Here is a 13,606-nt window from a genome sequence, read left to right as displayed (position 1 = left end):
CCAACGCCAGATATCAACAAGTCAAAAAAACAAAACAATAGAGAGGTATTCCCGTCAAACCCACGTCGAGATATCCACCGAACCCAAGACCCAAGACATCATAGGTATCCCATACCCAAAATTGCCTCCCATCATCCATTGTCATCCATAATCCCAACATGGATACGAGAAAGAAAAAGAAATCTACAGTTTCCCAAGGCCACAACACCTCGCCAGCCCCGACAGGATAGCCCACAGCGCCTTGAACGCAATCGTCGCGCACCAGAACAGGCACTTGAAAGCACACGTCACCAGGCTCACCAGCATCCTCAACACAAACGGCAACTCCTTCTTCTTCTCCCTCGCCACGGCCTTGAGATCGCTGGTCTGGCTCTCGAGATCAATCTCGAATTGCTCAAACGCCCTCTTGGCTCCCGACCCGCTCCCGCTCCCTCTCTTCTCCTTCCTCTTCCTCTCCCTCTCCTCCCTCCTCCGGCTCTGCCGGCTGCTCCGCCCCGAATACAAACTCCCGTTCGGGCCCCCCAAAACCACCGGCGGCGGCTCAAACACCTCCGTCACGCCCGCCTGATGCACCGCCGCTCCGACCCAGCCAACTCCCGCTCCTGCAGGCGCCGCGTTGGCGGCCGCATCAAGATGCGCAACCACCAACAGCGCCGCCACGGCCACGTCGACAAGGTACACCGCCTCGGCCCTACCCGCGACCCCGGTGTCCACCTCAACCCACCCGGCGCCGTGGCCCTCGCGCACCAGCCTCGCCAGCGGCGCCGCGCTCTCGATGTGCTCCAGCGCGTACTCGTTGCGCGAGTAGGCGGGGAACCGCTCGATGGCGACGCGGAAGGGCATGGCCAGCGCCGGGTGGGCGAGGAAGTAGGAGCCGGAATCGGCGTCGTAGACGAGGCGCGCGCATTCTTGCTGCGCCAGGGCAACGGTGGTCGGGTCGTGCGCGTGCGTGGTGACCAGGCGCGCGGCGGCGAGCGGGAAGAGCGGGCAGATGAGGCCTTCGGATTCGGGGAGGGCGGTGAGGTCGTCGACTGTGGGGTTGGCGGTTGGGTTCGGGGACGTGGTTGGGCGGGAAGATGGGGTGTTGGCGAGGGGGTTGAGTTTTGTGGAGAGCACTTCGTGCCAGTTTTTTTGGTACTTGGCGGCCGTGGTGGCCGGGGTGTGGGCGGTGGATGGCGGAGGGCAAGCGATGCGGTCCGAGTGCCGGGAAGAGGAGGATGCGCGCGGAGAAGGGGAGGAGGAGCCATCGTGGAAACTCGGGCCACCGGGGCTGAGGTTGCCGTTGTTGCCGCTGCTGCTGAGGCGAGAGCTGCCGATGATGCTGCTCGCCATGCTCATGACGGCGCCGGCGGCCGAGGTGGTGAGGGAGGAGGTCCCCGAGGAGGCGGGTTTGAAGTTCTTGTTGGGGTCATACCGCGACAGGCTGACGAGTGCGGACGATGAGGTCGGGTCTACGCGCAGGCAGTAAAAGGGGTGGCCGGAGGCTGAGGAGAGGGTGTATGAGGGCGGCGGGTCGGTGGATGCCGCCAACCGCAGGCAATACACTCGGCCTTCGGAAGCTGTCGCCCGCCATCCGTTGGTCACCTTCCACAGGGTGCGCAGGTCCTCGGTCGAGCTGAAGGGCGGGGCCGAGTTAGGCTCACGCCGCGGCTCGGCGAGAGGCGGCCAGCGAGCGGCCGGGGTGGAGGCCACGGCCGTGGTGGCAGCGGTAATGGTGGTGTTGGAGCGGGTGACGCGGTTCGGGCTGACCAGTGTCGGTGAGGACGGTGCTGCCACGGTTGCGGACCGGAAAACGCCAGGGGGGTTTGCTGTCCGGGGAGGGGGTGATGGGATATCATCATTCCGCGGAGCATAAAGAGGACGGCTAATGGCAGACTGAGGGATGTGCGTTGGAGAGGTAACCTCGGTCGGATAGTACGGCTGCTGAGATAGGGGAAGGTCGGGGTTGTAAACGGGGAATATGGAGCGGATGGCTACCGGTTCCGACGAGGAGGAAGGTGATGACGGCCCGGCAATTGGGGGTTTGGCTATGGAACTTCGGGACCTCTGGCTCGAACTGCGGACAAGGGTGTTGGCCTCAGAGAAGGCTGTCTCGCAGCGCTGGGGAGCATCTGTTACGGGCTGGGCAACGGCGGGCGAAACCACGGGATCCTCGTTGGTTGGTGAAGTCACTGGCGGTGCTGAAGAGGAAGAGGCAGAAGTAGAGGCGGCGGCGGAAGTCTCTGGCACGGCCTGCTGTCGCCTCTTCGCGTCGAGAGCATGCTGCCAGGGATTGGTGGACGGAGTCCTTGTCCGACTTTCTTCCCTCGTGGCCGATGAGCCTCTCCTCGTTCCTCTCCTGCGGGGCGGAGTAGCATCTGATGAGACGGTCTGGCTGTCCTGAGGAGGACTGGCAGGTCTCGGCCTGCTCTGAGATCGTGATGGCGGGCGAGGGTCGCTGTTGGGATTGGGGAAGAGGGAGAAGCCTCCCGGGGTCGGCGAGGCCATTTCGATATCCAGTATCTCGACCTCAGGCGACGCAGTCTCTGGTCTTGCTGTTGGTCTCGGTGTTCTAGGTCGCTCGCTCCTTGGTCTGTCGGCGTCGGCGTCGGCAGCTTGGCCGAGGACAAGACAAATCAATCACACAACCTTTGGTGGTCCTGCTACCGAAACATGGTGATTTGGATCCAAGTGCCGGTGAAGGTGATGGTGATGCGAGAGGTCCAAATCAACCTCAGGTAAAGCTGCAGGATGGGAACGTGGGACCTGGAAGCGGGTGAGAACGGGCATCAATTCATTTTATTCAAACTGTCACTCTTTCTCTCATCCATCCGACACTGAGAGAGTTACCACACTCTCCGTTCCCGTCCCCTGTCGACATCCAATCCCGCATGCATGCTGCATGGATCATGGATCCCATCCCAACCCATCCGCGTGCAGGTCCCAGAGGCGGGAAGCGGGAAAGCAAGAGAGACCAGACCCTGTCGACGGACCTATCACGGCCCTGGCCTCGTGCTGTCTGTTGCCCTCCTCGCCCTGCAGCGCGCTATGGAAGGCTCTCTTGCCGACTGCAGTGAGATTCGGGAGCTGCTTAAGCGCCGGGCAGGCACAGCAGAGGGCAAGAACGGCCCTCGCAGAGCAAGTGCGGAAGCGGGGGAGGTGGGCTCTGCGGCGCCTCATTGGCCCGACACGGCCGAGTGGATCCGCCGTCTCCGTTGTCGTCGGCGCCTAAAATAGATTTGCCCAGGCCCTTGGCACCAATCAGCGGCGGCATCACTCTGCAGATAGACGCCGACCAACAGTTTCTTCTGTCTTGTCTCTCAAGTTGCCTTTCAAGTGAAGTTTCTTGCACTTGCACTTGGTGATCTGTGGTCAGCCCGGCGGGATTTTTGGTTCTCTTCCAGGTGTGTGGCCGATCCCGAGCAGGAGGTTGGGACCTGGATCCCATCTGCCATCTCGCCGTGATCTGTGATGCGGCTTGCACAACCGCGTGGATGGCTTGGAAGCGTATCGCGACACGGTTGAGAGAAGATTGAATATTAGAGTAGTAGCCGACATCAAGTCCGCCAATATGTACGATCCCGTGTTTTGTACAACGGCGTTGCAACGCCGGCCCGCCCGTCATCCTCCGCAACTGCAACTTAAACTTTTACTTGTCAAGGGATCTCGCCTTCACCCGACCCTTTGCGCGAATCAGCACCTCTTGGAATGCCGGGACCTCAGAGAGCCGACTGCTGTCGCACCTTACACAACATTTCACTCCTACCTCAGCTTCAAAAACCTCAAATGAACTCCGTCTCGTCCGTGCCGTGTGTCGTATCGGATCTCGAGACTTGCCTTCCCGTTAGACACTGTCCAAAACACACACAATCCCTGGCTGGCTTCCTCAGCCTTGTTGCCTCCACTCCATCGCCATCCCAGTCAGAAACGCCCACGCTGTCAAGGTTTCTTGCAGCATGCCAAGCCAACGCAAGCGCGGTGTTGGCCCTCTGTTCTGTTCTGACTCGCCAGCAGGCCGCATTAGCCGCGAGTGTGGCGTCCTCTAGCTCCATCCGAGTGGTGGGAATCACACGAAACAAGCGACTTGCTTTTCACTTTCGATGCTGGTTCTATCCAAATACCACTAAAATTACTCAGGATCGTGGTTGGTGATTATCTGCATTGCTTCTGGCAGAATGGTTGGCTTCTGGAATGTTGATGGAGGGGGGGTGCTGAACGAAGGATTCAAGCCATGTCAGAAATGGATGTGGAAAAAGAAAGATGACATGTGGGATGATCGCATCCATCCAAGTTATTTTGAAATTCTAGGGATCCTTATTTTTTCCAAGGTTGGGCTGGCAAGGAATGGGGCCGCATTGGCACCGGGCCGGTCGGGGGTTCAGGTCCGGTCCGGATGACCCGCGTGGCCGCCGAACTGGAACCCGACTCCGGAGCTTATCTCCGACCCCGCCCGTCCAAGACCCACTCCATCCACCGAGTGCCCCGAGTGGGGCCCGATGAGCACCGGCCATCCATAAACATGACGGACACAGAGCCTTGTTGCCTGAGTTCTTTATCCCTCGTTCCTCCAGCTCAGCTCCTCCTTGTATGTACATCAAGCTCACCGCGTAATTCTGCTCTCATCCGAATGCCATCATAACTTCTTGACTTACTGACGATGCTCAGAAACCCCGCGCGCAGTTGCATAGCGTCAATCACCTATCGGAGGCCTGTTCTCGGTGCCCCGCATGCCGTAGTCAAGTGGATGCGGGGAGCATCACAGCCTTGTACTCTCTCGACGCTTCGTAGACGTACTACCTCAGGAGTCCAAGTCGACTGTTAAAGCTATCACTAACCACTCACCCGACCGGTGTCCCTCGCCAAATCACCGGCATCTACTTGGCCACTCATTCATCAGTGCCAGACATACGCACCAAACCGCAATGGCTTCAGATTCCGACAGAGAAACGCACATCGTCGTCGTTATAGGGTAGCATCAGACCACTCCCCTCCTTTTCAATCTTTCAGGGGCGCTGACACCACATACTTAGCGCCGGCGTCATCGGCCTCAGCTGTGCCTTGGAACTCCAAAAGGCCGGTTTCAAGGTCACCATTGTCGCCCGCGACTTTCCGGGTCCATTCGAAACCATGGACCCCATGGACAAGATCAACTACACCTCCCCATGGGGGGGAGCTCGTATGTTTTCCCCAGACACAATTACCTTCCTACCTCCCTAGTACCTATCCACCCATACCTGAACCAACACGGGGAAGTCACCGGACTGACTGAACCCCAGACAACCGCTGGGTCCCCTTCCACCCCTCTCTCCCCGCCCACCTCCGCCGCGACCACCACCTCTCTGTGCGCACCTGGCACCGCATGCGCGAGCTGTACGAGGCCTATCCCCAAACCGCGGGTATCACTTTCCTCCCGGGAATCGAGTACCTCGAGGACCCGGCGCCCGAGTACGCGGCGCTCGCCAAGGCCAAGGCGCTGGACGCCGCCATCTCCCGCGGTCCCGAACCGGCCAGCGAGGAGGACGACGAAATCGCCGCCGCCAGAGAGTTTCTCGCCAGCATGCCGTCACCGACCAAACTCGCCGGCAGCGACGGCAGCGACGGTGGCGATCTTCCCCAATTCGCTGTGTTGGCCGAAAACGAACTACCCCCCGGCGTCAAGCTCGGGTTCAAGTACCAAACCTGGTGCGTGAACCCCATGGTCTACCTCTGCTTTCTCCTGCGCAAGTTCGCGCTGGCAGGCGGCAAGGTTATTCGACGCACCCTCGCCAGCCCGGACGAGGCCTTCGCCGCCTTCCCCAACCAAAACATCTCTGCCGTCGTCAACGCCAGCGGTACCGGCATCGTGCCCGACGCGAGCATGACCATCTCGCGCGGGCAGACGGTGCTGGTGGCGGAGCCCTGCCGGGAGACGGTGACGCGGCAGAACAAGGACGGGACGTGGAGTTTTTGCGTTCCGCGCGCGTTTGATGGAGGCACGGTGGTGGGCGGGACCAAGGAGGTCGGGGACTGGAACCCGAAACCGGAGGAGAAGACGAGGGAGAGGTTGCTAAGGAGGTTTGTGGAGACGCATCCGTCGATTGTGGCCCCTGGGAGGAAAGGGTTGACGCCGTTGAGGGATATCGTGGGGCGCAGGCCGTTGAGGTTGGATGGGCCGCGGATCGAGGCCGAGGTGGGAAGCGGGAGAGGGCCTGTGGTGCACGCGTACGGTATGGGAGGGAGGGGGTATGAGTTGTCGTGGGGGGTCGCGGAGGCTGTGAGGAAGGAGGTGGAGGGGGTACTCTCTTGAGCACCATTATATCTCATGAGATAGGCATGATATATCGTCATATAGTTAATGTACAGAGCATCATCAACCCCGACTCCGCCTCCCGTCTTTGAGATACATTAAGTCTATTCATACACCATCGTAACCCTCCTCCCAATCCCCTCAATATAAAACCTGATCATATCATCATCACCTCCCCGCCCCCTCCCCGCCTTCCCCAGCTCCTATCCCCTCCTGCCCACTTCTCCTCCTCACGCCGGCTACCCTCTCCCCCCTCGCCAACTTCTCCATCTCCCTCCTGGCCTCCTCGCGATCCTTCTCTGGCAGCCCCCACCACTCGCGCATAAACGCCTCCTGTTCCGCCTTGCGCAGGGCCTTGCGCTGCTTCTCGCGCGCCCGCTCTTGCCGCCGCGCGAACCACTCCTCGCGGGCCGCGTCCTGCTCGGCCTGTGTCGCGTGGGCTTTCATGCAGCTGTTCATGAGGTGGAGGGGTTCTTTGCAAACGAAGGAGGCGGTGAAGGTGTGTAGCTTAGCGCAGTCGGCGAAGGCTGGTGCGGGGAGGGGATTGGTGTTAGTGGACATGCCCGGGTTGGGGAGCAGAGGGGTTGGTTGGTAGGGAGGTACGAACCTTTGATTTCGGCCCTGCACTTGTTTCGTACGCGCGCGTAGTAGAGATCCCGGACCTGGGCTTCTTGGGAGGCGGATAGAGGGAGGGGATTTCGTGAGGGCATGGGCAGGGCGGGTGTTGTTGTCCCCGGTGTTGAGGAGTCTGAGCTGGTGGGTTGTGCTGTCGTCATGGTGGGCTGTGTGGTATACTTCCAGTACACTTCCTTCTTTTCGTCTGTCCACCTGCGCCCGTTCCTAGTGGTCCAGCGTTTTAACTCTGCCTCCTGGATCCTTCTCCGGCAAGTGGTTCGAGTCCGAGGCTTTGTGATGTTCGGGTTCGTTTGGGGAATGCAGGCGGAATTGGGTTGATTTAGTTGACCATCCGATGAGGCTTGAGTGGTATCCGTTCGATTGGGTCGTAACTCTACAAGGAGACTGTTGGGTCGTTGAGGAGGAGGTTCGTCGTTGTCGTTGCTTATGCTTTGGTGGTTTGTTGTTGGGTGGTGCAATTTGATGCTTGGCATCCATGAGAACTCTCGAAGCTCCGGTCAGCACAGTGTCACCCAAACTTGGCACAGTTCGATGTTCCACGCCAACCTCCCAAGTCCAGACTTTGGGGTTCAAAAACATCTGTTTCGGACATGGCTTGTACATACGGCCATACCCACAAGAAAGCACGGGATCCCGTCCGCTCTCCCCTAGTTAAGCTTGTGAGGGCCCGAGTAGTAGTTGGGTCGGTGACGACCAGCGAATGCCGGGTGCTGTATGTTTTTTATGCCACAGCAATTTTTTTTGGCATATCTTGGGATTCCAGGACTAGGTATTTACTGTGTACAGACCATGACTTACACAACTTCACCACCCCAGGTGGCTAAGTAGCTAGTAGTCCTATACGTTGTAAGTCCTGTACTCCAAAACTCAAGTACTTCAAGGTCAGGTAGGTACCTGATGTAGGCCAGGTATCATATACCCCTGATTTTCGTTACGTCAAACTCCAGGAGCTTAACCCGAGCCACCTCCTCCGGACACACGTCGCTATCTTGTGCATGATTGCTGTGTATCTCTCTGGTGGGTTGACCACCAGAGAGGTAATGCGGTGATAGGTGGTGGCGGGAAGAGTGCACGACAGAGCACCAGCACTTAGACGTGTATGGAAATATCGATGATGTTTTCTACCCAAACTAGCTAGCTAGCTACACAGGCCTATCCATCTCGGTTAGCAGCCGTTGCAGCAAAGCTGTGACACTATTGATGCCAAGCGCTGGATCACAGCAGGCGGCGAAGATATCCCCAACAGACGGGAGTTGAGCAGAGCCTCAAGGGACAACAGCAGGATAAGTTGTATAAGGGCACTACTACCTATGTACGGAGTATCCATTACCCTTCCCGCCCAACATCCATTTCCATTGTTGAATCTAGGCAGCTTTGTATGTACGTTCTATGCTTCGAGGGTTCGTTTGAAGATGTCGACCTCATGGTTCCGGCTCACGCCGCACACCCGCCGGCCAGCGCTCGTCACCACCCTCCTCGCCTGCCTCTTCGCAGGGCGCACTACCGCCTGGATTACATACCGAGACCCGATAAACTGCAGCCCGGCCGAACGCATCCGCGGCCAGGCAGTGCACTGCTGTACCGGGGCCTGCCTCGACGGGACCAGCGTTTCGTGGTTTAGCGATAACAATAACGGCATATGTCGACACTGGGCAAATCCTTGCCTCGATGCCGTCAGCTCTTTGGACTGTCCTAGCCACCAGGTCCTCACTAGCATCACTGGGGAGTCTGTGGATGCGGGTATCGGCTTCTGCCATATCCCGATTTCTGGTTGCAGATGGGCCTATGCTGAGTACTACGCTACTTGTTGCGACTGTCCTGATGGCTTCATACCCGCGTCATTCGAGGTATCCACTTGTGAGAATTGGCACCGACGCTGGCAGCTGCCTTTGTGCATTGGATGCTCGGAGCCGTATGAGCAGATCTATTTCAACGAGTTTACCGGGCAGTACGACTGCAAGATAGTCTTGTCGCCGCTCTGCAAGGCCGCCCGGGCCGCCTCTACCGCCGCGTCGGCCCTGGGTCTGCTGAACACTTGGGCCAGCTCGCTTTGCGCCATCACGAACCTTAGATCTCTTACTATCTCGCTGCTGCAGAGCATCGATGCCGTCGCTGCCGCCATTGTCGATCCATCTTCGGGTGCCCTCGGAACCAAATATAACGCCGCTTCCACCGTCATCTCCACCATCCACGCTCTGGCACTCGGGGCGGCCATCATCGCCGCGGCTCCGGCCGAGGTTCCGCTCGCCGTCGCCCTGCCTCTGGCGTACGTGACGGCGTGCAACATCGTGACAGGACTCGGGGCCGGCCTCCTGTTAACAGACACCATCGCCGACGCCATCGCCGAGCACAACTGCCCGTATGTTCCTCAGAAGCGCGCCATCTCCACAGAACCAGCGGAGCCCGACATGACCGCCACCGTCCGCGCCCTCGCCCGCCGGGACGGCCCTTCGAACCCCTGCTCTGAGTTCGTACGCATCTTGCCGTACGAGGCTGGCGCCGCGGATGCGACCAGGAACGCCTGCGACGAAATGGCTTCGTTCGATGTAGCCGCTCTCCAAGCCGAAGATGAGAGAGTCGCCTCGGCGGTTTCGACCCTCCAGCAGGTATGCGCGAGCATGAGGGATTCGAACCAGCTTAGCTTTATGTCGGATCTGGCGAATCTGGTGAACGCAGTCAGGCGCCTGATACCCTATTGCAACATTGGCGGTGGCGAGTATCCGGAGGAGTATTTGAGAGAGGAAGAGGAAGAGGAAGAAACATACACACTCTCCAGCACCGCGCCGTCCAGCCTCAAGACCTCTCCCCCGGAGGAGACGGCGACAGTCACTAGCACTGCGGCGTCCAGCTCGACGACGGTCCCGTTAGAGGAGGAAGAAGAAGAAACATCTGTAGTCTCCAGCAGTACTGCGCCGTCCAGCCCGGAGACCCCTCCCTCGGAAACATCAGCGGTCCCCAGCACGTCGCAACCTCTTTCCTCGTCCACCACTGCTACATCACCATCAACAACAACAGCTGGCTCTGCCTCTCCGACATCATCCACATCTCCTCAGAGTACTACCTCGCGAGGGGCCAGGTGTAATCGCCGGCGCCGTCGGCAATTGAGTTAATCTTTGTCTTGTATGTAATGCGCTTGATACACATAGAAAAACGCAAGTAATGCAATGTATGTACCTGGCAATAACGAGAAATGGATGAATGAATATACCCTGAGTGTCAAGCAGACGTTTCTCTATAGCTGCCTTTACTCCGTAATAATATCCTATGATGATTGAGAATGTCAGGAGCATATTCTGGCCTTGAAGGATGGGCTTTCGACGTACCTATGCTCACTGGAACGGAAATTCCGGAAAAGGAGTGGAGCCCGGCCCAGCCCCAGGAACCGGGAGTCGGAGGCCTTCGTCGTAGGTAGGCATCTCCGGACATGGGCTTGTCCACTGCACATCTCGGGCCCGAAAGTCGGACTTGCCATCTCAAGAAGGGTGTGTCACAAAGTAAACAAATGCTTGTTTTCAATTTGGTTGATTGGTTCAGTGATTAAAGAATTCATCAAGCTGATGCGTGAGTCTCAGGGTATCTAACTTCCAAGCAGTTCGAGCGCCTCCATCCCCCCCGCAATCATGTCCCTAATAACCAAGAGCCACCATCATCACAAACACCGAAAACAAAACTCCCTTTCGCACCTAAACCCGTCCTCCCCGCACCTGCGCATCGTACCGCCGGGGGTCTGCACAAGCATCAAATCCTCCTCTTGATCAACTCCCGCCCCACCTACTCCTGCTGCCGTGGCGGCTAGTTTTCGTTTCCGACCAGACGGCGTCTGCGGCAGGGCATTGTCCCTGCGTAATCCTGTAGGGCTACGGCTGCCGCCGTCATCCGCCGTGCGCAGTAGCGCGAGACGGACGTGCCGAAAGGCGGGCGTCGAGCGGATGGACGCGGTGTTGCCTGTGGCGATGGAACGGGGGCGGACCGGGGTGAGGAGGAGTTCATCTTCGTCTTCGTCTTCGTTGTTGTCGTGGTGGAGGAGGGAGAGGATGCTTTGGCGTTTGGTCTTGTTGGTAGTAGTTGCCGTTGTTGTGGCCGCGGTGGTGGAAGGGGCTGGTTTCGCTGCTGATCTTGCTGCGGTTGATGGTGCGCGCGCTGCGGAAACTGTTCTACTCCGTTTAGATGCCCCTGAGGTGGGATGGGTGTGTTTCTTAGAACCAGGACCGCGTTCTCGTTTGCGGCGGACTGGCGTGCTAGGTCCGGCCGGTTGGGGTTCCATGGATGCTGGGGGTTCGGGAGGTGGCACGGTGTCAGGTTTCGAGGTCGGGTCAGTCAGCGTTGGAGAGGGCTCACGGCCAAGAGAGATGGAGATATCATCCTCGGCTGGCTTGTCCTCTTGGTGAACTGGGGTAATGTCGGATTCCAAGATCAGAGGACTTGACGCAGCCATCATCGTCCTTGCCGGGATGGGCGTGGTGGTTTGAACCTGGGGAGACGTCTCGGGTATCTCCTCCTGGAGCGCAGCACGCCTCAGGGATGTGCTCGCGCGTAGACTGAGCCCCCTGGGCCGAGGAGTCTTGGAGGGGGTATCGCGGAGCTGAGATTTGGACCGGCGTCGACGAGCGATGGACGTTGGTAATTGCGCATCTGGTGTCTGGACATTGCTTGTTGATGTCTCCTCTGCCGACCTCTGGGGCAACTTGGACGAAAGTGGCTGCTGTACCGGAGTCTCGTCATTCTTCGATGCTTCGCCGTCATGTGTAAATTCTCCCACGTTGGTCCTGAGAGATTGTCGTCGACGTCTACCTTTTTTAGATGATGCAGTGTGGTCGATATTTGAATCCCCAGCCTCGCCCAGTTGGGGGCTTGCTGGAGGTGGCTCTGTCTGTTTTGCCGCCGGTTTATCCGACTTCTGCACAGACTTCTTCGCCTTTTTGGAACCGTCCGTTGGCCCAGGACTGACATTCTGCGATATCTCACGCAGAACTGAAGGCTGTGACGCGCTTCTTTTGCTGGACTTCCTCTCCCTTGGCTTTCGTTGATCAACCTTCCACCTTGGAAGAGATGGCTCGTCTTCGTCCGAGAATGCATATGCTGGATCGATGACGTTCCGTGAGAAATTCTCGGTCGTTGGCTTCGAAACTTTAGGTCCATCACCAGGTGTCGCCGTGCTCTGTTCTTCTGGTACAGCAGCAGGAATCTGGGAGGAGGGCTGATCTTTTTCAGTCCTTTCAACCACCAGCGAGTCTTCTTTGTCGTCTTCTTCGGATGAAACCAGCTCGTACGAAAAGCTCATGGGTTCCATCACAGGTATCTCGACCTGCAGAAGCTGATTTCGAGGTTTCCTGCAGAAAGTTGCCTCGTCTCCGGAAAAACTGAGATAGACGTCCGGATCGCTTGGATCAAGCTGAGACTCCTGCTCGGCGGCAACGACGTCGTTGACTGGTGTAGCCCTTCTTTCCTCGGCCGGCTTATCGGCATCGTCGTCGTCTTCCTCCACGCCCTGGCGAGGAGGCGGGCTTGAGGCAGGATCCTCGCTTGTTTCTGGCGGTGTTGGCACCCCTTGAGCCGCGCCCGTCTCGTTGGTGGGATTCTTCCGGGATAGGATTTCTTTACCCTCATCCGCCCTGGTAACCGCGGGAACTTCCTCCTGTCTCGGGGTTTTAGGCGGTTGGGTCCGTTTTCTCCCTGGTGCCTTCGGCGTCTTCTTCGTCGATCCCTTTTCCTGCGGAATGGGGTGTGGAGGCAAAATCTTTTGCTTCACAGCCGGCGCGGGAGCATCGAGAAGGGTGTCATCATCCTCCGGACCTTCTTGTTCCCGGGCCACACTGAGTGACAGCCGGGCAACCTTTTTCTTGACCGACGCAACCGTTCTCCCTTGTCCGCCAGTCATCAGCGACGCATTCCCACCATATGGTGACGGCGCTGGAAGATCTGGCGCCTTCCATAGGGGGTCTGTCGTCGGTAGTTGAGGAGGAGGACCGTAAGGCATCATCGGCAAGCCCAGACCTGGCGCCATCGGAGCGCCCGGGTACATGAAACCGGGGAATGCAAGCGGGAGAGCACCTGGAAAAGGCCCTGCGCCGGCACCAGGCCATACAGGAAAGAAGAGGGGAGGCTGTGGCGCGGCCTGCATTTGTACATGTCCGGCCTGCCCAATTGGACCCAGCATCTCCTTGAAGCTGTTGCTTCTGGCAGTCCCCTCCCCATCCGTGCCCGCCAAAGCATCATCATGGACGTCTTCCTCCTCCTCTAGCTCGCCGTCAACCTCCTCCTCGCCCTCATCACCATCCTCATCCTCATCATCCTCCCCACCCAGCTGCACCTCCCCCATCCCCCGCACATGTCCATTATCCACCACGATCCTCCCCGTCCTCAGATCAATCTCGTCCGCCACCCCCGTAAAGTCGCGCTCGTACTTGGCAAAAATGCGCTCAAACGCCGACTTGAGCTTGAAGGCTGCGCGTGCGCGGCCGCGCTCGAGGCGGGCGTTGGGATCGCGGCGAGCGTTGACAACATCGGGCTGTTCGAGGAGTTCGTCGGCTTCGGGGTCTTCCTCTTCTTCCTGGAGGGAGGTTGGGCCGCCGAGTCGGGGTCGCTTAGTCGGGCGTTCTGCCATGGTCGCGGTGTGGAGGGGGCATGGTTGCACGGAGGAGTTTGCGATATGGAAATGAATGGTGGGTGGCGGAATTGGCGACGCGAGCAGGCGACGTTGAGCCT

At 58.7% G+C, this 13,606-nt stretch overlaps 6 protein-coding genes across 6 annotated transcripts; 3 read left to right on the top strand and 3 right to left on the bottom strand.

Annotated features, from left to right (window-relative positions):
- Positions 1 to 183: 183 nt before the first annotated feature.
- VTJ04DRAFT_3255 (uncharacterized protein) lies at positions 184 to 2,487 on the bottom strand (the record flags this gene model as incomplete). Its single annotated transcript, XM_069361135.1, has 1 exon — positions 184 to 2,487. The coding sequence occupies one exon, from the start codon at positions 2,485 to 2,487 to the stop codon at positions 184 to 186; it is 2,304 nt and encodes a 767-aa protein (XP_069221776.1).
- A 387-nt stretch (positions 2,488 to 2,874) lies between these two features.
- Positions 2,875 to 3,216, top strand: VTJ04DRAFT_3254 (uncharacterized protein; the record flags this gene model as incomplete). Its single annotated transcript, XM_069361134.1, has 1 exon — positions 2,875 to 3,216. One exon carries the CDS (start codon positions 2,875 to 2,877, stop codon positions 3,214 to 3,216), a length of 342 nt encoding a protein of 113 aa, XP_069221775.1.
- A 1,685-nt stretch (positions 3,217 to 4,901) lies between these two features.
- On the top strand, positions 4,902 to 6,265 carry VTJ04DRAFT_3253 (uncharacterized protein; the record flags this gene model as incomplete). Its single annotated transcript, XM_069361133.1, has 3 exons — positions 4,902 to 4,948; positions 5,010 to 5,155; positions 5,256 to 6,265. 3 exons carry the CDS (start codon positions 4,902 to 4,904, stop codon positions 6,263 to 6,265), a joined length of 1,203 nt encoding a protein of 400 aa, XP_069221774.1.
- Positions 6,266 to 6,433: 168 nt separating this feature from the next.
- Positions 6,434 to 7,041, bottom strand: VTJ04DRAFT_3252 (uncharacterized protein; the record flags this gene model as incomplete). Its single annotated transcript, XM_069361132.1, has 2 exons — positions 6,434 to 6,792; positions 6,873 to 7,041. 2 exons carry the CDS (start codon positions 7,039 to 7,041, stop codon positions 6,434 to 6,436), a joined length of 528 nt encoding a protein of 175 aa, XP_069221773.1.
- Positions 7,042 to 8,313: 1,272 nt separating this feature from the next.
- Positions 8,314 to 9,983, top strand: VTJ04DRAFT_3251 (uncharacterized protein; the record flags this gene model as incomplete). Its single annotated transcript, XM_069361131.1, has 2 exons — positions 8,314 to 9,759; positions 9,822 to 9,983. The coding sequence occupies 2 exons, from the start codon at positions 8,314 to 8,316 to the stop codon at positions 9,981 to 9,983; spliced, it is 1,608 nt and encodes a 535-aa protein (XP_069221772.1).
- Positions 9,984 to 10,550: 567 nt separating this feature from the next.
- On the bottom strand, positions 10,551 to 13,505 carry VTJ04DRAFT_3250 (uncharacterized protein; the record flags this gene model as incomplete). The annotated part of the gene is made up of 1 exon (XM_069361130.1): positions 10,551 to 13,505. The coding sequence occupies one exon, from the start codon at positions 13,503 to 13,505 to the stop codon at positions 10,551 to 10,553; it is 2,955 nt and encodes a 984-aa protein (XP_069221771.1).
- Positions 13,506 to 13,606: the final 101 nt, after the last annotated feature.

This window comes from Mycothermus thermophilus (assembly GCF_041956435.1).
Source record: "Mycothermus thermophilus strain CBS 625.91 unplaced genomic scaffold VTJ04scaffold_2, whole genome shotgun sequence".
Lineage (NCBI taxonomy): Eukaryota > Fungi > Ascomycota > Sordariomycetes > Sordariales > Chaetomiaceae > Mycothermus > Mycothermus thermophilus.
Note: the sequence above shows the minus strand (reverse complement) of the source record. Positions and strands in the feature narration are given on the sequence as shown.